The sequence below is a fragment of the Oncorhynchus kisutch genome, linkage group LG28, assembly GCF_002021735.2.
Source record: "Oncorhynchus kisutch isolate 150728-3 linkage group LG28, Okis_V2, whole genome shotgun sequence".
In the NCBI taxonomy this organism is placed as follows: domain Eukaryota; kingdom Metazoa; phylum Chordata; class Actinopteri; order Salmoniformes; family Salmonidae; genus Oncorhynchus; species Oncorhynchus kisutch.
This window is the reverse complement of record NC_034201.2, coordinates 31,486,653-31,508,544: the sequence shown is the minus strand read 5'-3', so window position 1 is coordinate 31,508,544 and position 21,892 is coordinate 31,486,653. Positions and strand designations below refer to the sequence as shown.

At 42.5% G+C, this 21,892-nt stretch overlaps 1 protein-coding gene across 5 annotated transcripts in view; it reads left to right on the top strand.

Moving 5' to 3' along the window:
• Positions 1 to 13,423, top strand: part of LOC109872639 (HMG box transcription factor BBX) — a 45,132-nt gene extending 31,709 nt beyond the window's left edge. For 3 of the 5 annotated variants that reach the window (XM_020463945.2, XM_020463947.2, XM_020463946.2), the window contains exons 5-17: positions 700 to 901; positions 1,030 to 1,097; positions 1,387 to 1,467; positions 1,764 to 1,844; positions 2,236 to 2,316; positions 2,431 to 2,511; positions 3,588 to 4,374; positions 4,527 to 4,659; positions 5,319 to 5,470; positions 5,675 to 5,764; positions 6,254 to 6,469; positions 6,653 to 6,845; positions 8,852 to 13,423. In XM_020463945.2, the coding sequence (XP_020319534.1) occupies positions 700 to 901; positions 1,030 to 1,097; positions 1,387 to 1,467; positions 1,764 to 1,844; positions 2,236 to 2,316; positions 2,431 to 2,511; positions 3,588 to 4,374; positions 4,527 to 4,659; positions 5,319 to 5,470; positions 5,675 to 5,764; positions 6,254 to 6,469; positions 6,653 to 6,845; positions 8,852 to 8,930 (2,244 nt within the window). In that variant the 3' untranslated portion in view covers positions 8,931 to 13,423. The remainder of the gene's footprint in view (positions 1 to 699; positions 902 to 1,029; positions 1,098 to 1,386; positions 1,468 to 1,763; positions 1,845 to 2,235; positions 2,317 to 2,430; positions 2,512 to 3,587; positions 4,375 to 4,526; positions 4,660 to 5,318; positions 5,471 to 5,674; positions 5,765 to 6,253; positions 6,470 to 6,652; positions 6,846 to 8,851) is intronic. The other 2 variants (XM_020463948.2, XM_031807895.1) reach the window with 1 other exon arrangement.
• Positions 13,424 to 21,892: the final 8,469 nt, after the last annotated feature.

Here is a 21,892-nt window from a genome sequence, read left to right as displayed (position 1 = left end):
CTAAAGCAGTGAATCAAACAAACTTAGGGAGGAGGCTTCTAATGTTAATATGCATGAAACCAAGGCTATTACGGTTACAGAAGTCATCAAAAGAGAGCGCCTGGGGAATAGGAGTGGAGTTAGGCACTGCAGGGCCTGGATTCACCTCTACATCACCAGAGGAACAGAGGACGAGTAGGATAAGGGTACAGCTAAAAGCTATGAGAATTGGTCGTCTAGGACGTCTGGAACAGAGAGTAGTCACCCTTTGCTTTGATGACAGCTTTGCACACTCTTGGAATTCTCTCAACCAGCTTCATGAGGAATGTAAGTCTATGGGAGGGGGTGAGAACCATGAGCCTCCTAGGTTTTGTATTGGATTCAATGTACCCAGATGAGGATGGAAAATCCCCTCCGGCTACCCTAGAAGGTGCTGTTAAGGCTACTGTAGACCTTCATTGCAAAACAGTGTTTTTTTTCATTGATTATTTGGTGACGTGTATACATGTATGTATGTTTGATGTATAATATTATTTCATATTTATTATTATAGTTTAATCTATGTTTCACAATTTCTATCAAATTCACTGTGTAGGAAGGTCCTCCCCATCCTCCTCTGAGCCTCCACTGTGTTTTTCAGTAAATGCTGCATTTTGCTATAGTATGTATTATTTCCTGTGTGCTTTTGCTGATAACCTTTCTGGCGTTGTCGTTTTCCAGTACAAGGATGCCTTCATGAAGGCTAACCCGGGCTACAAGTGGTGCCCTGCCACCAACAAGCCAGTCAAGAGCCCCTGCCACACTGTCAGCAACACCCGCAATAAAGTGTGGTCCTTCCCTTCCAACTCCCCTAAGGGCTGTGCCACTGCCAAGAAACTGCCCAAGACTGACAGCACACCACAGCTTAATTTCGCCATGGCAGGTGCGTCAAGTTTCCATTTCTGGTAAAAAGGCTAATAAAATATGTCATGTCTCGGCATAGCTGCCACTAAATGAATGTCAAATTTGTAAAAATATATCCTAACTAGCTTTTATTTTGTGCCTTCCCAGATCCCACGAAGATGGGTGGCCTAAGCATGCTACTGTTGGCTGGGGAGCATGCCCTTACTGCCAGAGAGGTATGTCATGTCATATCCACTATATCCTGGACTGTAGTGCAAAAATTAACCACCAGAGGACTTCAGAGGGTTATCTAAGGGTCTTTGAGACAATTTATGAAAAGACCCAGTCTAGTGAGTTTATCCTTGTTGTTGTAGCACAATTTTAATCTAGAAATCATAGTTTTAGTGGAAATATATCTGAGGCACTTAAGTAATTCTCACGTGTTGTAAAAGCACTGTGAGATACAAATTTGAAGATCACATTATTCAAATGTTTATGCTGAATGTGTGAATTGAACCTCCACAGATTTCCTCCAGCTCATCACAATCTGGAGCCACAGATGTCACTAAGTACCCTGATAAATCCTCCCTATTCCAACTTGCTGAGGTAAAACCACCTGAAATGGGAATGTTTTCTCTTGAACCTCTTGTAACTATTACATAGGGCTGTTACGGCAAATACCCTCTGATACAACAGTTTATAGATTTGCCTATATGCGCATGTGTATCGAAAATAGCCTACATTAGATGTATTGTCTATTTGCATATAAATGGTTTGGTTTGCTCTTACAATAACCAAAACATCACATGAAATTATACCATTCCCTAAAATGGTGGCACAAGGAAGTGAGGCTCATTCCTGTTTAAATGGCTCAGCCAACCCTCAATTGTGTCCCTTTTCAGATCTCTTCCAACACGCGTCAGCCGAGTTTAATGGACACAGCGGGCAAAGGGAAGCCCTTAAGTTGGGGGGACCAGGCTGAAGTGGGTATTCTCAGGGAAAGGCTTGTCTACACATGATTTAGCTCAATGTTATTGGCCTGTAACATTTTTATAGGCGATCTGCCAACTGCTAAGCATACTTGCATATATACGGACTTTAATCATTCTACATGCTATTGTAATGCACTCTTAAGTAGTTTGTTTTTAAACTGAGTGCGGTATCTTCCTGCTTACTGAAATCCACAACAACAAAATTAAAATACTGACACTATTGGCTATTCCCAGTGCGGGTATGCCTTAAGGGAGGGCACAAATGAAAGCATTTACTCTCTAATAACCATACTATACTGTTTAGTACAAATATACAAGTCACAAATATGAACATGCATAAGCCCAGGATCTTATCCATTTTCTCATTCACCTTTTTCCTCAGATGTGGTCTGGAACCTCACAGCAGGGAAAGCCTGACGTACCCACTGCCAATGTCAAGTCCCCTCTTTTTCAACTGGCAGAGGTATAGTCCTTACACTGTCTCAAGTCTGCCACTCCACACTACTACATACTCTATAATGCTGTTGTATTGTCTTTTATGATGTATTGTCTAATTCTCCTCTGTTGTGTATCAAAGCAGATCTCCTCTGATTCGAGCCAGTCGACTGCACCAGAGGGAAAGCAGTGTGGCCAGTCCGCTCTCTTCCAGCTTGCTGAGGTACTGCAGGCCCTCCCTCATTAAGGTTCCATTTAAGTCCATTTTGAAACTATTGAACTCTTGAAATACCCTACAGTCGAAATGATTCATAGGTAGCTCCAGCACTTTCACATCGATGTGACTACTGAAATGTTAGTTTCATATCAAATTTTAATAGTCACATGTGCCGAATACAATGCGCCAAATTTCACCTTACAGTGAAATGCTTACTTACGAGCCCCTAACCAACAATGCAGTTTTAAAAAATACAGACAAGAATAATAAATTAAAGTAACAAGTAATTAAAAAGCATCAGTAAAATAACATTAGCAATACTATATACAGGGGTGTACTGATACAGAATCAATGAGCGAGGGCACCGGTTATTTGAGGTAGTATGTACATGTAGGTAGGGTTATTAAAGTGACTATGCATAGATGACAACAGAGTAGCAGTGGTGTAAAGGGGGAGTGCACTGCAAATAGTCTGTGTAGCCATTTGACTAGATGTTCAGGAGTCTTATGGTTTGGGGGTAGAAGACGTTTAGAAGCATCTTGTTATTTTCCCTCCGGTCGCTCATTTAACATGCTGATAGAAATGTGGTTAAAACGTATTTAAGTTTCCTGTATTAAAGTCCCTGGCTACTAGGAGTGCCGCCTGGGTGAGCGTTTTCTTATTTGCTTATGGCAGAATACAGCTCATTCAAATCTGTCTTAGTGCCAGCCTCTGACTGTGGTGGTATGTACAAGAGCTACAAAGAATACAGATGAAAACTCTCTCGGTAGGTAGTGTGGTCTACAGCTTATCATAAGATACTCTACCTCAGGTGAGCAATAGCTCAAGACTTCCTTAGATATTATGCACCAGCTGTTGTATACAAAAATACATAGACTGCCGCCCCTTGTCTTACCAGACACCGCTGTTCTATCCTGCCGGTACATCATATAACCAGCCAGCTGTATGCTGTCGTCGTTCAGCCACGACTCCGTGAAGCATAAGATGTTCGTTTTTAATGTCCCGTTGGTAGTTTAATCCTCCACGCAACTCAGCGATTTTATTGTCCAAAGATTGCATGTGAACTGTTTTGTTTTGTGTAGATGTGCTTGGCCTCCGAGGCAGGGAAGATGGAGACACAGGACGATACCTGCACCCCACACATCAAAACTGAGACTGTGGTAGAGGAGGCTGGGGACAACACCCCTGATCTTCCTCTCTCCTTTCCCCCATCTTCCTCCATGCCGACCGATGCTAGTCTCCTGCTGCTCAGAGGCCAAGCAGCCATAATCAAAAGGAAGAAAGACGCCAGCACCAGAGAGCCGCCCAAAGTGGTGGACAAAGACAAGAGCCCTGGTCCCGGCTCACCCAAAAAGACCTTCAAGAAGCGACCTTCATCCGAGTCGGAGTTGGAGAGCCTCTTCTACACTATCGAAGCCGTGGCTAAAGGGGCCTGGGGCGATGCCGAGGAGGATATGCCCAAGAAGAAGGCTCGCACCGCCGCCGTTACCATTCTGGTAGAGTCCAGCTCACCCAAAAAGAGGGCCAAGCCCAAAGCCAAGAGGCCCCTGAAGGCTAAGGAAGATGAGAGAAATGTAAAGGACAAAGAGGACGATGGACGCACAGAGCTTCCATTGACAGTGGAGACGGTGGTGAATCCAGCAAGCCCCAAGATAGAGGCTAAGGAGGCCAATATTAGCGGCAGCACAGAGGATCCCACCTCCCCTCCCAGCCCCCCGCACATCAAGCACAAAGTTGGGGAGAGGGAACTAGAGGCCAACGCAGAGGGGTGTGGCTCCAGAAAGTCTGAGAGAAGCTGCAAGGGGGCGCTGTACAAGACCCTGGTGTCGGAAGGGATGCTGACCTCACTGAGGGCCAACGTGGACAGAGGTATGCATTAGTAACCCCCCCTACCCTGTATCCACAATTACTATCTTAATATGCTGCTGATTTATGCCCATTCTGAGCAAGACCCAGGGTTTTAACTTATTTTACTGGTGGCAACTCTAAAGTAAGTGTGTATGTGTGTGCGTGTTAATTAGGCAAAAGAAGTTCTTTTCGAAGTGCATCTGATGAAGGAGGCTGGATTGACGAGACCTGGGCTTTCTCACAGATGGGACCCAGTAATTTCAAGAAGCTTAAGAAGTCCAAATCCAAAGACGAGACCGCGCCAGGGTGAGTTGTCTGTCCAAGACCAATTTACCCTAATTTACCCTAATTTACCCTTATCACTGAAAGATCACTAGTGGGAGCAGAATATAGTGAACAGACAATAATCCCATTTCTCAAGGGGCACATTTGTCATGTAAGGATTCACGTTTGTTGTTATTGAAGTGAGTGATGGAAGATTGGCTATGTGCACTCGTGGCTTGTTGCTCATTGAATTTACGCTGCAAGTCTGTTCTATTAGTGAATTGTTGGATGATGACAAATACTGAAATAAAAATGTGTCTATTTCATCACTAGCTCCACTTTCTTTGTGGTGTGATGGAGTCCTCTGTGTCCAAGTTAACATCTTCCTGTGAGGAACCCCTGAAGAGAGAGCAAATAGCCGCTCAGTTTAAGTTATGGGCACTCCATAACAACAAAAGGTTTCCACCACTCAGTAATTGAAAACATAGCAACAGTGGAGCTTACTTATCTGATCAAAGCACTCTTGAAACACGCAAGAGGGAACTTGGAAAAAAGCTATTATTGTGTTGGCATTTCTATAGAAATATAAAAATCAACGGGGACAAACAAATGGCACTGTGTTTCCGCATGATGAAGGCCTGGAAAATGGCTGTGGGCATGTTCCTCCTGCATCTAATCAACAACATGTATCACCTTTGCAGTTTGGGGAAACTAGAGGAGGAGTTTGAGAAGAAGTTCAACAGCCTGCCGCAGTACAGCCCTCTGACATTCGACAAAAAGAGCACCGTCGTCACCAAGAAGAAAACTGACATTAGTACCGCACCGGAGGAACAACCTCCGAAACCTGCCAAGGGTGAGCAGAAAATGTCACCGGAATGTTCACCAAAGGTTTCAATATGTTTTAACTCCCTATTCCCATCCATACCCCATACCGCTCATTTTGCTCCTCACTTTCAGAAACCTGACCACTCTCTCGTGACAAAAAAAAAGACATTGTTACCATTTAACATTGCATGCCATTCTCTGGTCTCTTTTTGTTTCTTTTTTGTTATATCAGGTCAATCTCCATCTCAGAAAAATACTTTATTCCACAAGATTGTTAGCAATTACAAGGAGAAAAAGAAGAAGCCCAATACTTTGGATAAAGGTGAATTAGAGCATCATGTAATGTAATATGTGTGTGCACTATTTAATCCAGTTGTGAATGTTCTTGGCAAGATATTTACATATAGTTGGAGACAATGGATACATTACTCAATGTAAAAATGGACCATGTAAGTGTACCATACGCTTATATTGCATTATGACCCCTGCTACCATATGCTTATCTCATACCAAAGCCATTATTTTTAAAAGATAACTTGACACAGTAAATCTAGACACTTTGATTTTAGACACATTTAAAACATTCTCTCTTTAGTTGTTAGCGTAAATGAAAAAGTAATATCCTATGCATGCCATCTAGCAGAACAGGGTTTCGGACAAAACCATTTTTTCTGTCAATTCATGATTTACTTTGATGTTTGGTGCCCAGATCTCAAGTTAGAATTTGAGTGGAAGAATTCTAAATTACTTATTGAAAAGGAATGGCTCTTTAAAAAAAGAATTGTGCTCCATGTTTCCCCTCTCTTCTCAGACATAGCGATGCGTAGTGACTCCCCCATGTTAGACTCGGCTGCCAAGGCCACCGAGGCAAAGCCGAGCCCAGCCCCCTGTGCCACCGCCACGCTGAACCCAGAAGCCATGGGAACTAGCCATAGTGTGCCAGTGGGCAGCCAGAAAAGGAAGGCCAGGAAGAGCAAGATCACCCACTTGGTGCGCTCGGCCGACGGCAGGGTATCCCCAGCCGAAGGTGATGGTCTTTCCTAATAGTTTATTCTGCACATTATCAAATACATTGGATTTAAGTAAATATGTGAGCTAGAAAATGCCAAATGTTTTTTTTAACCATTACAAATGACAGAAACTAGGTAGCAACGAGCGTTGTTCTGTCCATACCATTTTGAATTATCTTCTTTGGTCCATTTTAACACAGAGGACAAAGCCAGGGATCTGACCCCGGAGCAGGATGACAAGCCATTATCCCAAGATACTTTATGCAATGCAACAGGGTGTTACAACGCATCCAAGCAAGAGGAAGCGGACAGGAGCAGTGCACCTGAAGACCTGCCTGCCTTCTTTAGCCTGGCTGCCCTTGCAGAGGTGGCAGCCATGGAGAACATTCACAGGTAGGCAGACTTAAATATATGACATGGGATGCACCTTTGCTTCAAGGTTCTTATGCTTTTAAACTTTTTGAAACCCCCTGTGTTTAAAATTTTCTCTGTAAACTTTGAATGTGCCATGTTTTATTATGGCTCCCAAGTAGCGCAGCATCTCAGTGCTAGAGGCATCACTACAGACGCTGGTTCGATTCCAGGCTGTAGCACAACCGGCCGTGATTGGGCGTCCCATAGGGCTGCGCACAATTGGCCCAGCGTCATCCGGGTTAGGGTTTGGCCGGGGTAGGCCATCATTGTAAATAAGAATTTGTTCTTAACTGACTTGCCTAGTTAAATAAAGGTTAAATAAATACAATTATTACCTTTCAATTTGTGTGCAATTGTAACCAAGATAATCAGGTGCAGAGTTCCTAACTAATCAATTACCTTAATTTACCAATCAAGTACAACGGAGGAGCCAAAGCCTGAAGACACACGGGCCTCCAGGAATTGAGTTTGACATGTCTTCACTAACCAGACAACAAACCATTGGCCCAACACAAATGCCACACCACAAGTCTTTGCCAAGAACAAAAAGTACAGACCTTGATTTGTTAAAACGTCTTATGGCTGGGGGGCAGTATTGAGTAGCTTGGATGAATAAGGTGCCCAGAGTAAACTGCCTGCTACTCAGGACCAGAAGCTAAGATACGCAAATTATAGTAGAGTTGGATAGGAAACACTCTGAAGTTTCTAAAACTGTTTGAATGAAGTCTGTGAGTATAACAGAACTCATATGGCAGGCAAAAACCTGAGAAGAAATCCACCAGGAAGTGGGAAATCTGAGGTTTGTAGTTTTTCAACTCATTCCCTATCGAATACACAGTGTCTATGGGGTTATATTGCACTTCCTAAGGCTTCCACTAGATGTCAACAGTCTTTAGAACCTTGTTTCAGGCTTCTACTATGAAGGAGTAGGGAATGAGAGCTCTTTCAACCAGGTGTCTGGCATGAGCTGATCACGCATGCTCCCGTGAGAGCGACCTGCGTTCCATTGCATTTCTGAAGATAAAGGAATTCTCCAGTTGGAACATTATTGAAGATTTATGTTAAAAACATCCCAAAGATTGATTCTATACATCTTTTGACATGTTTCTACGGACTGTAACGGAACTTTTTGCCTTTTCGTCTGGACCTAGTGATCGCGCCTCATGAATTTGGATTTGTGAACTAAATGCGTGAACAACAAAAAGGTATTTTGGACATAAATTATGGACTTTATCAAACAAAACAAACATTTATTGTGGCACTGGGATTCCTGGGAGTGCATTCTGATGAAGATCATCAAAGGTAAGTGAATATTTATAATGCTATTTCTGACTTCTGTTGACTCCACAACATGGCAGATATTTGTATGGCTTGTTTTTGTGTCTGAGCGCTGTACTCAGATTATTGCATGGTTAGCTTTTTCCGTAAACATGTTTTTAAATCTGACACAGTGGTTGCATTAAGGAGAAGTGGATCTATAATTCCATGATTAACACTTATCTTTTATTAATGTTTATTATGAGTATTTCTGTAAATTGATGTGGCTCTCTGCAAAATCACCGGATGTAAATATGAACTTTATCGAACAAAACATACATGTATTGCGTAACATGAAGTCCTATGAGTGTCATCTGATGAAGATCATCAAAGGTTTGATTAATTTTCTCTATTTCTGCTTTTCTCTCTTTGGCTGGAAAAATGGCTTTGTTTTTCTGTGACTAGGCACTCACCTAACATAATCGTTTGGTGTGCTTTCGTCGTAAAGCCTTTTTGAAATCGGACACTGCGGTGGGATTAACAACAAGTTTATCTTTAAAATGGTGTAAAATACTTGTATGCTTGATACATGTATGTTTGAGGAATCAGATTTCTGTTTGAATTTGGCACCCTGCACTTTCACTGGCTGTTGTCATATCGATCCCGGTAGCGATATCTAAGCCATAAGAAGTTTTAACCTTTACCTTATTCTCTTCCTCCTATCTCAGAGGCCAGCATGTGATTGGTGACAGTCAGAAGAAAGACATGGCCAAGACCCCTTTGCTCATCTCCTGCGCTGACCAATGAAGTGGAGGAGCCTCTTGCCTCCGGCAAAACAAAATAGATGCTCGCTTGTTCGTTTAAACTTTTTAACCTCCAACTCCTCATCCTGTCCTGGAAGGAAGGAAAGAGACAGAATGTGACTCGTTGATGGACCCTATGTGGTGAAACTAGCTCTGGTCTGAGGGGGAAAGAGTGGGTGAACTGACCTTCTCAGTGTTCTCCTGAACCCTTCCCTTGGCAGTAGGAGGTCATATCGCCCCTCATTCCCAGACACTCCTGCCTAGAGGACCCTGTGGAAGAGGAAGACCAGTCCCTGAGAGCATGGCTTCCTTCTCCGTTAGAGGTAGTTGTGTTAACGTGTAACCTTTGTCTGATATTACGCCATTTTAAAGGTCAAGTTTTGCTAACAAAAATTGCATTTAAAAGAAGAAAGGAAATTTACACACGTACGATAACATCTTCCATTTCAACCACACTGTTTCGCAAAGATTCCACCTAGCATACCTCGACGTAGGATGAGTCAGATATTGTGTTTTCCCGCACGCCTTCATGCTTGAACTTAAACTAACACAGCCTGAGTAGATAGTCCTCGTGACTGAAAGGGTTCCAAGATACACAGACCTTACTTGTGTACCTTAATTTTAATTTGACTATTTAGTGTGGTCTATAGATACAGCAGACCTCTTAACCTTCCAGACCATTAGCTTTTAAGCCATGTAGCAGACACTCTTATCCAGAGCAATTGGGATTAAGTGCCTTGCTCAAGGGCACATAGATTTTTCACCTAGTCGGCTTGGGGATTTGAACCAGCAACCTTTCGGTTACTGGCCCAAAGCTCTTAACCGCTAGGCTACATGCCGCCCATGCACGTTGTAACCACTGTCAACCATTAAGATGCCATCGTCATGTATTCAATACTGATCTATCCCTAGCCTTCACGCCAGCTTAGCAACTGCTACTATGGTGGTCAGTTTGAACTCAACAGATTGAGGCTCTTGCATTTAAACTTAAGCTTGCGTTTAAGTTTAGATGGGAGGCCTTTGGTTAGCATATTTTCAGTCTTAATCTGCCTGTTTACCTGGTGTTCAACCCTCTACAGTGGGGCTCAATGTGATGACAAGCAAAGTTACTAACAGAATGAATGGTTCTCCATGGCCTTAACTCTCTCATCGTGACCCTAACCGTACCACAACCTCTGCTCTTTATTTCTGACGACCCTCCCATCCACTACGCAACCATTCACACAATTCTTACATCCGTTTGAATATACTTGAATGATGAAAATGCATTTTGTGTCAATACTTGATCTTATTGCAGTCTGCGTAGCATCTTCAAGGCTAATCCAAATGTGTGCTACTAGTTTCCTAAGAGTTTTTTAACAGACGCTGCACAAATTTTAGGAGTAGGAGACGCTTTTAAGATGTAACTTTTTCTTAGTAGGGTGATGTGTTTTCCCTCGTTTTGTTTTTCCTATTGGCCTTTTGATATTTTCTTATGCCAAGTAATGGTCCACTCTTAGGCAATCAGAATAATCAAGGTTTTGCTTTTGAACGTATTTCAATAACAAGGCAATGGTCATTGCTTTTAACGCATTGTTTAAATAAAATAAAAAGTTTTATTGCATGTTCTAACCGAGGTAGAACAGGCTAGCATCCATTCCATATCCAGATAGCAGATCCTTGTGTCCGTTCTTCTGTTTACAGTGTGTGAGCTGTAGTGGGGGACTCTTGACGTATGCTCTGGGTCTAAGCTAATCAGATGGAGAAAGTAGTGTATGACGAACTCACATTGCAAGTCCCCACCGACATGTCCTCCATGAAGTTACCATATTATTATTACTCTTTTGTTTCCAAGTTGACCAATGCTCCTTTTCTTAAGTTGTGCAGTAAATCACACTTCTCTCCTTGTCTTTTTCTTTTTACATTGGAGCCTTCTCCTTCACTTAAGAGTTGTGTGCATTATGATGCTGTTGAACTAGATTTTGTATTTCTCCTTTATCTTGTGTTCCCAACCTCAGTGGTCTTTCCTGAGGCCTAGTTAACTGGATTAAGACTGTTGTGAAAAATCTCATACACAAAGTGATGCATCTATGCTTACTGTACCAGTTAAACAAATGTGCACTGAGATGAGGTGCGCTACTTCTAGAAAGGTAGTTTTCACCTCTTAGTATTCTTAAAGCAACTGCATTGCCATTTCTGGGCTATGTCTGAATGATGTGTGCTGTCGGCACAGCATGAACTTTAGAGGCTCTACCCTCTTATTGTCAATGGAGGTATTTAGTCTTGGCTAAGAGATTATAATGCCACAAAGTAGAATAAATTTAAAATATATTGAATAAATCCCTCCAGGATTGGGCTGACTTGTAGAGGGATATGCGCAATGCTGACTCTCTTCGCTGTATTTATGAATTCATCCCTAAAAGCTGACAAACGGACTGTGAACGAGCAGACCTAAAACATGACTTTTGAGCTCAAAAGAAACTTCAACAAACTTTGGGGAAAAAATGTAAGACTTTTCAGTTTTGAGAGAATAAATTCAAGGCTGACTAAAATCGTCCAAGCAGTAAACTACACATAGTTATTCCACTGATGGACATCAGTGGTGTTATTTCACAGAAATTAAGACATTGCCTTCCCCAAAAAGAGCAGAGATGTACATGCTTATAACAAGTGGTTTTCAGACATTTGCCAAAGAAAGGGGAAAGTTGTCTTTTAATGACAATTCTATTGAAAACTTAAGGTTAGCATTGCAGTTGCACTGCATTTTCATGGTGTATAGATTTTCAGGTAACAAATGTATTATATCAGCACAACTAATCCTATATATCTCATGGGTTTCCTAAGACTTAAACCCCACATGGGAATGATGTACACTGTACTGATACCTTTCAATGCCTCTTTTTAATAGACAATATTTGCACCTTATGACCCAAACCAAAATGATATCATGATGATCTTAAGATTTTAATTTATCCCCCATTTCACATAATTCTCCTTTTAAGAGTCTTTAGCCTTCCTCCATATCATGAGGTAAATGTAAACGATTACACAGGTATTCATGTCTATCTTATGAAATTATGCAGTGAAGTATTCTTTAACTAAGTTGAAAACAAACCCCTTCAAAATCAGCCATTATGTATCACCCTCAGCCTTTTCTAACTAGTATTTAGTATTTTATTAGGATTCCCATTAGCTACTGCTAAAGCAGCACCTACTCTTCCCTGGGGTCCACATCTAGAAGATGCCTCTATAAAATTCCTATATGATTAGTTATCAAAATAAATATAGATGATACCCCTTTGTGCTGGTACTGTCTCCTGAATGTAATCGATTTTGTACCTGTATTTTTATAATTCCAATTCAAGTCTTGACTCTACTGTGTATGTATGCGATGGTGGACTAATTTCACAGGTGAATAGTTTGTTTCTACCTATGGGCCTCATGACGAGTCAGCTGCTGTGCTGTGAACTCTGTGGAGGTGTAATCAACTATGTATATAAACCCTGGATTGTTGATGTTATGGATTGGCCAATGAGAGGTTTTGAAGCCACCAGTCAGCCATATTGGCACTCCTCAGAAAAGTACTCCATAGGAATTAATGGAATTCTACAATATTTAAAGGACACAATTACATGGCCTTTTGTTGTAGTGGGAACAGTAACAATAATACTTTCAAAGAATTGTACTTTAAGGATGTTTCTCACAATTTAATTTAAAAGTATGCATTCATGTGTCTGAATAGAATGAACGTGTCAAACGAATGTAGACATTAAATGCATTTCATTAGCTTCCAAAATATTTTTTACAATGGTGAGGGAGTGCCATGATGGAGGCGCAGTGGCTTCAAAACAGTTCCCCGTGTCAATCATCTAGATTATATATACATCATTGGTTGTAAGTAATTATGACTTACCTGCAAATGTCTTTTAGTAATATGAGAGAGTTTGTTTTTATAATTGTGAGGGACAGTGTCACCCCAGATGGTTTTGTTTCTTCTCTGCAGTTCAATTAGGCTCTCACTTCAGGAAAGGGTGAAACCAGGGACACTCACGCAATTACAAAGAACAATTGCCAAATCCTCTGTATTCAAGTTTATTTATTACAATTTCCTTTTTATAGTTGTTCCTTTAGTTACAAAAATAGAAAAACTGAATATGCACCCAGATAAAGACTATATAAATGTTCTCCCTTTACAGGAATGTAGATCACAGCTTCCCTTTTGTTCTTGTGAAGAGGTGACGCCAGATCTAAAGTATGTTTCCTCTGATAGTTTGTACAATGTGTGCTCGATCTTATTTATGTCAATAGTACTGTATCATGACATGTATGGACTTGATTGTTACAGCCCAGTTGTTCAATGCAGCCTTGCCTTACTGAAGCACCTGCTTAGTGAGGGATCCCTTAGCCATCGCCCTCAGCCCCTTCCACTGAGTCGTATGTCATAACACTGTCTGCTGACGCAACTATTATTCCTTGAACACCTATTAAAGTAACCTGTATTAAAACTTTTGTACATCAGCAGTCTCTTCAACATCAAAATGTGATTTCTGGATTCTGTTGAACAATTCCTAAAGTAACCATTAGCATTCTATTGCAGCACGGCATCATCTATTTGAAAAAGCTTTGGACCGCAAATCATCTATTTGAAAAAGCTTTGAACCCTATAGCACAGGCAACCCTGGTTCTGGTGTGCAGCAGGCACTTGACCAGGTGTGTTGAATTTAAGCAATCACTGAACTGATCAATTGGCTAAGTAGCTCAGTGTGGTGCCTAGTTGGGACAAAATCCGGTAGTAGCTCTGACACTCCAGGAACAGGGTTGCCTACCCCTGCTATAGCGTAATCTCTAACCTCAGTGCCATAAGTATTTGCCCCCTTTCTGATTCTCTATTTTTGCATATTTCTGACTCTGAATGTTCTCAGATCAAAACCTAATATTAGATAAAGGGAACATAACACAATGTTGATAATTCTTCATTTAATTGACAAAGTTATACAACGCCCAATGCTCCTGTGTGAAAAAGTTATTTCCCCCTTACACTCAATGACTGCAACCAAACACTTCCTGTGTGTTAGTCTCTCACATCCCTGTGGAGGAATTTTGGCCCACTTTCATGTAGAACTGCTTTAACTCAGCGATCACCATGCTTGACCGTTGGTATGAGGTGTTTGGTTTTCGCCAGACATATCGGGACCCAATTCATCTAAAAAGTTGACTCAAGTTTGCCAAAAAGCACCTGGATGATCATCTAGACTCTTGGAAGAATGTTCTATGGACAGATGAGTCAAAAGGGGAACTTTTTGGAAGACATGGGTCCTATTAGATCTGATGAAAACCAAACTCTGCATTCCACAGTAAGAACCTCAAACCAACAGTCAAGCATGTTGGTGGTAGTGTGATGGTTTGGGGATGCTTTGCTGCCTCAAGACTTGGACCACTTGCCATAATTTTTATTTTTTATTTCACCTTTATTTAACCAGGTAGGCAAGTTGAGAACAAGTTCTCATTTACAATTGCGACCTGGCCAAGATAAAGCAAAGCAGTTCGACACATACAACGACACGGAGTTACACATGGAGTAAAACAAACATACAGTCAATAATACAGTATAAACAAGTCTATATACGATGTGAGCAAATGAGGTGAGATAAGGGAGGTAAAGGCAAAAAAAAGGCCATGGTGGCAAAGTAAAAACAATATAGCAAGTAAAACACTGGAATGGTAGATTTGCAGTGGAAGAATGTGCAAAGTAGAAATAAAAATAATGGGGTGCAAAGGAGCTAAATAAATACAGTAGGGAAAGAGGTAGTTGTTTGGGCTAAATTATAGGTGCAGGTGCAGTAACCTGTGAGCTGCTCTGACAGCTGTTGCTTAAAGCTAGTGAGGGAGATAAGTGTTTCCAGTTTCGGAGATTTTTGTAGTTCGTTCCAGTCATTGGCAGCAGAGAACTGGAAGGAGAGGCGGCCAAAGAAATAATTGGTTTTGGGGGTGACTAGAGAGATATACCTGCTGGAGTGTGTGCTACAGGTGGGAGATGCTATGGTGACCAGCGAGCTGAGATAAGGGGGGACTTTACCTAGCAGGGTTCATTGAAGGAACCATGAATAATTCTCTGTTTTAGATCATTCTAAAGGAGAATGTCAGGTCATCTGTCTGTGAGCTGAAGCACAGATAGGTCATTCAGTAAGACAAAGATCCAAAACACACACGAATGGCTGAAAAATGTAAAGTTCTGGAATGGCCTAGTCACAGTTCAGGCCTAAACTCAGGACCTGAAAGACCACAAATGCGGCTGAGTTAAAGCCAGTTCCAAAATCACTCCACAGGGATATGACTCCTCCACAACTACAGGAAGTGATTTGTTGCAGTCATTGCAGCTAAAGGTGGCACAACCAGTTATTGAGCGTAAAAGGGCAATTATACTGAACAAAAATATAAATGCAACCATTTGAACGATTTTACTGAATTACAGTTCATATGAGGAAATCAGTCTATTGAAATACATTTATTCGTCCCTATTCTGGATTTCACATGACTATGAAAACAGATATGCATCTGTTGGTCACAGATACCTTAAAAAGAAGGGCTCACAATGGGCATCAGGATCTCGTCTATATTTTTGTGCATTCAAATTGCTATCGGCTTATAGTAGAGAAATTAACATTAAATTCTCTGGCCACAGCTCTGGTGGACATTCCTGCAATCGGCATGCCAATTGCACGCTCCCTCAACTTGAGACATCTGTGGCATTGTATGACAAAACTGCAGATTTTAGAGTGGCTTTTTGTTGTCCCCAACACAAGGTGCACCTGTGTAATGATCATGCTGTTTAATCAGCTTCTTGGATGTATTATCTTGGCAAAGGAGAAATACTCACGAACAGGGATGTAAACAAATTTGGCACAAAATGAGATTAATAAGCTTTTTGTGAGTATTGGAACATTTCTGGCTAATTTTCTTTTAGCTCATGAAACATGGGACCAACACTTTACATGTTGCGTTTATATTTTTGTTCATTGTATTTTTTCACACAGGGGCATTTGGTGTTCCTTAACTTTGTTTATTAAATACATTGAAAAAAGTATGAATATGTTGTGTTACTTGTTCACTCTGGTTCCCTTTATCTAATACTAGGTTTTGGTTGAAGAGCTGATAACATCCAGTGTCTAAAATATACAAAAATAGAGAAAATCAGAAAAGTGGCAAATACTTCACAGCACTGTCTGGCAAATCTGACTCCTGATTAAAAGCAAAAATACTAACAAAGTAGTGTTCAATACAGAAGTGGTCCAATGAATTCTAAACTACAGGACTGATCCACTAGCACAGACTGGAATATGTTCCTGGATTCATCTGATGGCATTGAGGAGTTTACCACATCAGTCACTCGCTTCATTAATAAGAGCGTTGATGACGTCATCCCCACAGTGACCGTACGTACATATCCCAACCCAAATACATGGATTACAGGCAACATCCTCACTGATCTAAAGGCCTGCGCTGCCACTTTCAAGGAGCGGGACACTAATCCAGACGCTTATAAAATATCCCACTATGCCCTCCAACGGACCATCCAGCAGGCAAAGCGCCAATACAGGACAAAGATTGAATCCTACTACACCGGCTGACTGTCGTCAGGTGTGGCAGGGCTTGTAAACCCAGCCGTGAGCTGCCCAGTGACACAAGCCTACCAGACGAGCTAAATGCCTTCTATACTCGCTTTGAAGCTAGCAACACTGAACCATGCATGAGAGAGCCAACTGTTCTGGACGACTGCTCTTCTTAGCTGATGTGAGTCAGACCTTTAAAACAGGCTGCAGGGCCAGACGTATTACCAGGACGCGTACTCAAAGCATGACCAGCTGGCAAGTGTCTTCACAGACATTTTCAACCTCCCTGACCCAGTCTGTAATATCTACATAGCAGATCATCATAGTCCTGGTGCCCAAGAATGCCAAAGTAACCTGTCTAAATGACTATCGCCTTGTAGCACTCACATCTGTAGCCATGAAATACTTTGAAAAGCTGGTCATAGCTCACATCAACACCATCATCCCAGACACACTGGAGCCACTCCAATTTGCATACCACCCCAACAGATCCACAGATGACGCAATCTCTATTACACTCCACACTGCCTTGTCCATGTATAAGTTTTATATTCTTCAAGAATCAATGGATTTATAATCCAAAAATGGATGTAGCAACTACAGATAGACTTAAAGGAGCAATCAAAAGTGTGCGAGTTTGAGCATGTGTCCATTAGGGGTGGCAGGTAGCCTAGTGGTTAGAGCATTGGGCCAGTAACCGCTGACAAGGTAAAAATCTGCCGTTCTGCTCCTGAACAAGGAAGTTAACCCACTGTTCCTAGGCCGTCATTGTAAATAAGAATTTGTTCTTAACTGACTTGCCTTGGCTGTCCACTGGTTTCAAAAACAATGATCGATAGGCAGCTTAAGGCTTCCTGAGCAGACACTCTTTCACAATGTTCACATATGCTGCTACTACTCTGTGTATTATCTATCCTGATTGCCTAGTCACTTTTACCTCTACCTACATGTACATATTAACTCAAATACCTCTACCTCATACCCTTACACATTGACTCGGTACCGGTACTCCTTGGCTCATAACCAAGATGGCATAGCAGTGAAGACGTGTTTGTTTGTCCTCTCGTGTACTTTTGTATTTTTTTGTCATTTTTGTATATATATTTACATTTATTTTCAATCTCTTCTCGATATTTAATTAGATTATACCTTCCGGTAACCTGCCTCACCCAATGTGATATGGAATCGCTATTATTTTCAATTTTAGAACACATTGAAGAACCTCCAGAAGCTAACCAGCTAATTAGCTACAAGCTATTTAGTCATTGTTAGCCACTGCTAGCGGCTTTTACCTTCTGCACAGATACCAGCCCTGTTTTTAGCCTGGATAATACTCGCTAGTCTACCAGTATCGGACTGTCTCTCCACAACAACGCCGGATTTCTGCCGTAATCCCTGGACCACTACTTCTGATCTTCACAGCTAGCTCGCAGCTAGCTAGCTAGCTCACAGCTATCTTGCACTCACCGTGGCACCCAGTACCGAAGCTATCCCTGAGGCCCACCTCCCGGCCAACTCAGCTGTTCACCCGAACCCCACTCATACACGGCTAGAGCCCAATACTCCACCGCATCCTTGCTGTAAACTCTGGACCTTGGCACCAGATCACCGCTGCTACCGATTGGCTATAGTGGCTAACGCCACTGCCACGAAGCTAGCACCAGTTAGCCGTGAGCCATGCACATCTCCCGGCTATCAAACTAAATTCTACAATACCTCTTTCGCCATCTGGCTTGGATTCTCTGTCGACACGGCGCCCCGCCGCACCACCACCGACGAATACTCCATCCGCTGTGCCTTCAACCGGCCTCCGTCGGAGCAGACGCTCCTACTAGCCCCGGGCTACTAACTTTAAACACCGTATCGCCCGCGTGCTAGCGTAGTGGCGGCTTCCCTGTTCCATCTACTGCTGCCCCCTGGACACTATGATCACTTGGCTACATAGCTGATGCCTGCTGGACTGTCCATTAATCACGGTACTCCATTCTGTTGATTTATTTTTTATCTGTCGGCCCCAGCCGCGAACTCAGGCTCTGTGTGTAGTTAATCCGACCCTCTCTGCCTAGTCATCGCCATTTTACCTGCTGTTGTTGTGTTAGCTGATTAGCTGTTGTTGTCTCACCTGTTGTTTTAGCTAGCTCTCCCAATCAACACCTGCGATTACTTTATGCCTCGCTGTATGTCTCTCAAATGTCAATATGCCTTGTACACTGTTGTTCAGGTTAGTTACCATTGTTTTAGTTTACAATGGAGCCCCTAGTTCCACTCTTCATACCTCTGATACCTCCTTTGTCCCACCTCCCACACATGCGGTGACCTCACCCATTACAACCAGCATGTCCAGAGATACAATCTCTCTTATCATCACCCAGTGCCTGGGCTTACCTCCGCTGTACCCGCATCCCACCATACCCCTGTCTGCGCATTATGCCCTGAATATATTCTACCACGCCCAGAAATCTGCTCCTTTTTATTCTTTGTCCCCAATGCTCTAGGCGACCAGTTTTGATAGCCTTTAGCCGCACCCTCATCCTACTCCTCCTCTGTTCCGCGGGTGATGTGGAGATAAACCCAGGCCCTGCATGTCCCCAGGCACCCTCATTTGTTGACTTCTGTGATCGAAAAAGCTTTGGTTTCATGCATGTCAACATCAGAAGCCTCCTCCCTAAATTTGTTTTACTCACTGCTTTAGCACACTCTGCCAACCCTGATGTCCTTGCCGTGTCTGAATCCTGGCTTAGGAAGGCCACCAAATATTCAGAGATTTCCATCCCCAACTATAACATTTTCCATCAAGATAGATTTGCCAAAGGGGGAGGAGTTGCAGTCTACTGCAGAGATAGCCTGCAAAGTAATGTCATACTTTCCAGGTCCATACCCAAACAGTTCGAACTACTAATTTAAAAAATGTATCTCTCCATAAATAAGTCTCTCACTGTTGCCGCCTGCTACCGACCCCCCTCAGTTCCCAACTGTGCCCTGGACACCATTTGTGAATTGATCGCCCCCCATCTAGATTCAGAGTTTGTTCTGTTAGGTGACCTAAACTGGGATATGCTTAACACCCCGGCAGTCCTACAATCTAAGATAGAGGCCCTCAATCTCACACAAATCATGAAGGATCCCACCAGGTACAACCCTAAATCTGTAAACAAGGGCACGCTCAGACATTATCCTGACCAACTGCCCTCCAAATACACCTCCGCTGTCTTCAATCAGGATCTCAGCAATCACTGCCTCATTGCCTGTATCCGCTACGGGTCTGCAGTCAAACGACCACGCCTCATCTCTGTCAAATGCTCCTTAAAACACTTCTGCGAGCAGGCCTTACTAATCGACCTGGCCCAGGTATCCTGGAAGGATATTGACCTCATCCCGTCAGTTGAGGATGCCTGGTCATTCTTTAAAAGTAACTTCCTCACCATCTTAGATAAGCATGCTCCGTTCAAAAAATGCAGAACTAAGAACAGATAGCCCTTGGTTCACTCCAGAACTGACTGCCCTCGACCAGCACAAAAACATCCTGTGGCGGTCTGCAATAGCATCGAATAGTCCCCGCGATATGCAACTGTTCAGGGAAGTCAGGAACCAATTTACGCAGTCAGTCAGGAAAGCAAAGGCCAGCTTTTTCAAGCAGAAATTTGCATCCTGTAGCTCAGACTCCAAAAAGTTCTGGGACACTGTAAAGTCCATGGAGAACAAGAGCACCTCCTCCCAACTGCCCACTGCACTGAGGCTAGGTAACAGTCACCACCGATAAAACCATGATAATCGAAAACTTCAACAAGCATTTCTCGATGGCTGGCCATGCCTTTCTCCTGGCTACTCCAACCTCGTCCAACAGCTCCAATCTAAAATCAAATCTAGAGTCGTCTTTCTATTTCGCAACAAAGCCTCCTTCACTCACGCCGCCAAACTTACCCTAGTAAAACTGACCATCCTACCGATCCTCGACTTTGGCGATGTCATCTACAAAATAGCTTCCAATACTCTACTCAGCAAACTGGATGCAGTTTATCACAGTGCCATACGTTTTGTTACTAAAGCACCTTATACCACCCACCACTGTGACCTGTATGCTCTAGTTGGCTGGCCCTCGCTACATATTCGTCGCCAGACCCACTGGCTCCAGGTCATCTACAAGTCTATGCTAGGTAAAGCTCCGCCTTATCTCAGTTCACTGGTCACGATGGCAACAACCTCCCGTAGCACGCGCTCCAGCAGGTGTATCTCACTGATCATCCCTAAAGCCAACACCTCATTTGGCCGCCTTTCCTTCCAGTTCTCTGCTGCCTGTGACTGGAACGAATTGCAAAAATCGCTGAAGTGAGACTTTTATCTCCCTCACCAACTTTAAACATCTGCTATCTGAGCAGCTAACCGATCGCTGCAGCTGTTCATAGTCCATCGGTAAATAGCCCACCCAATTTACCTACCTCATCCCCATACTGTTTTTATTTATTTACTTTTCTGCTCTTTTGCACACCAGTATCTCTACCTGCACATTACCATCTGATCATTTATCACTCCAGTGTTAATCTGCTAAATTGTAATTATTTGCCTACCTCCTCATGCCTTTTGCACACAATATATATAGACCATTTTCTACTGTGTTATTGACTTGTTTATTGTTTACTCCATGTGTAACTCTGTGTTGTTGTCTGTTCACACTGCTATGCTTTATCTTGGTCAGGTCTGTCACGAACCGGCTCAAAGCCCGTAACAAAAGGGAGACAACGTGGAGATAAGGAGTAACAAAATATATATTTATTAAATAAAGCAACTAAGGAAAATATACAATGGTGTGTGTAATCAGTAATCAGTAGTGTAAGTGAGTGTTTTGCATGCATGAATGTGATAATGCAGGGTGTTGAAAGGTGCTAGAAACACAACAAAAACTATCAAAGTATCTGCATGGAGAGAGTCTCTTCCATGAATGGGGAAGTGGTGTATTTATCCTGGGAGACACCGGGCCCAGGTGTTTCCCATGTAGCTGACGACCCTCCCAACTCCGCCCACCAGCATCCTTATAAGGAAACAAGAACAAAGAGAGAATACGGCAGACAGAGTGGGAGGGTCGTCACAGGTCGCAGTTGTAAATGAGAACTTGTTCTCAACTAGCCTACCTGGTTAAATAAAGTTGAAATAAAAATAAATAAAATATAGTCTTTATTTTGTTACTATTTACTTTTTTTAGCAGATTTTTCTTACGTTTTTAACTCTGCATTGTTGGGAAAGGGCTCGTAACTAAGCATCCCATGGTAAAGTCTACACCTATTGTATTCGGCGCATGTGACAAATACAATTTTATTCGATATTTTTAGTATGCTACGCTGTCTCCACTTGGAACCTACATTCAAGACCTTGTTCGCTTGCC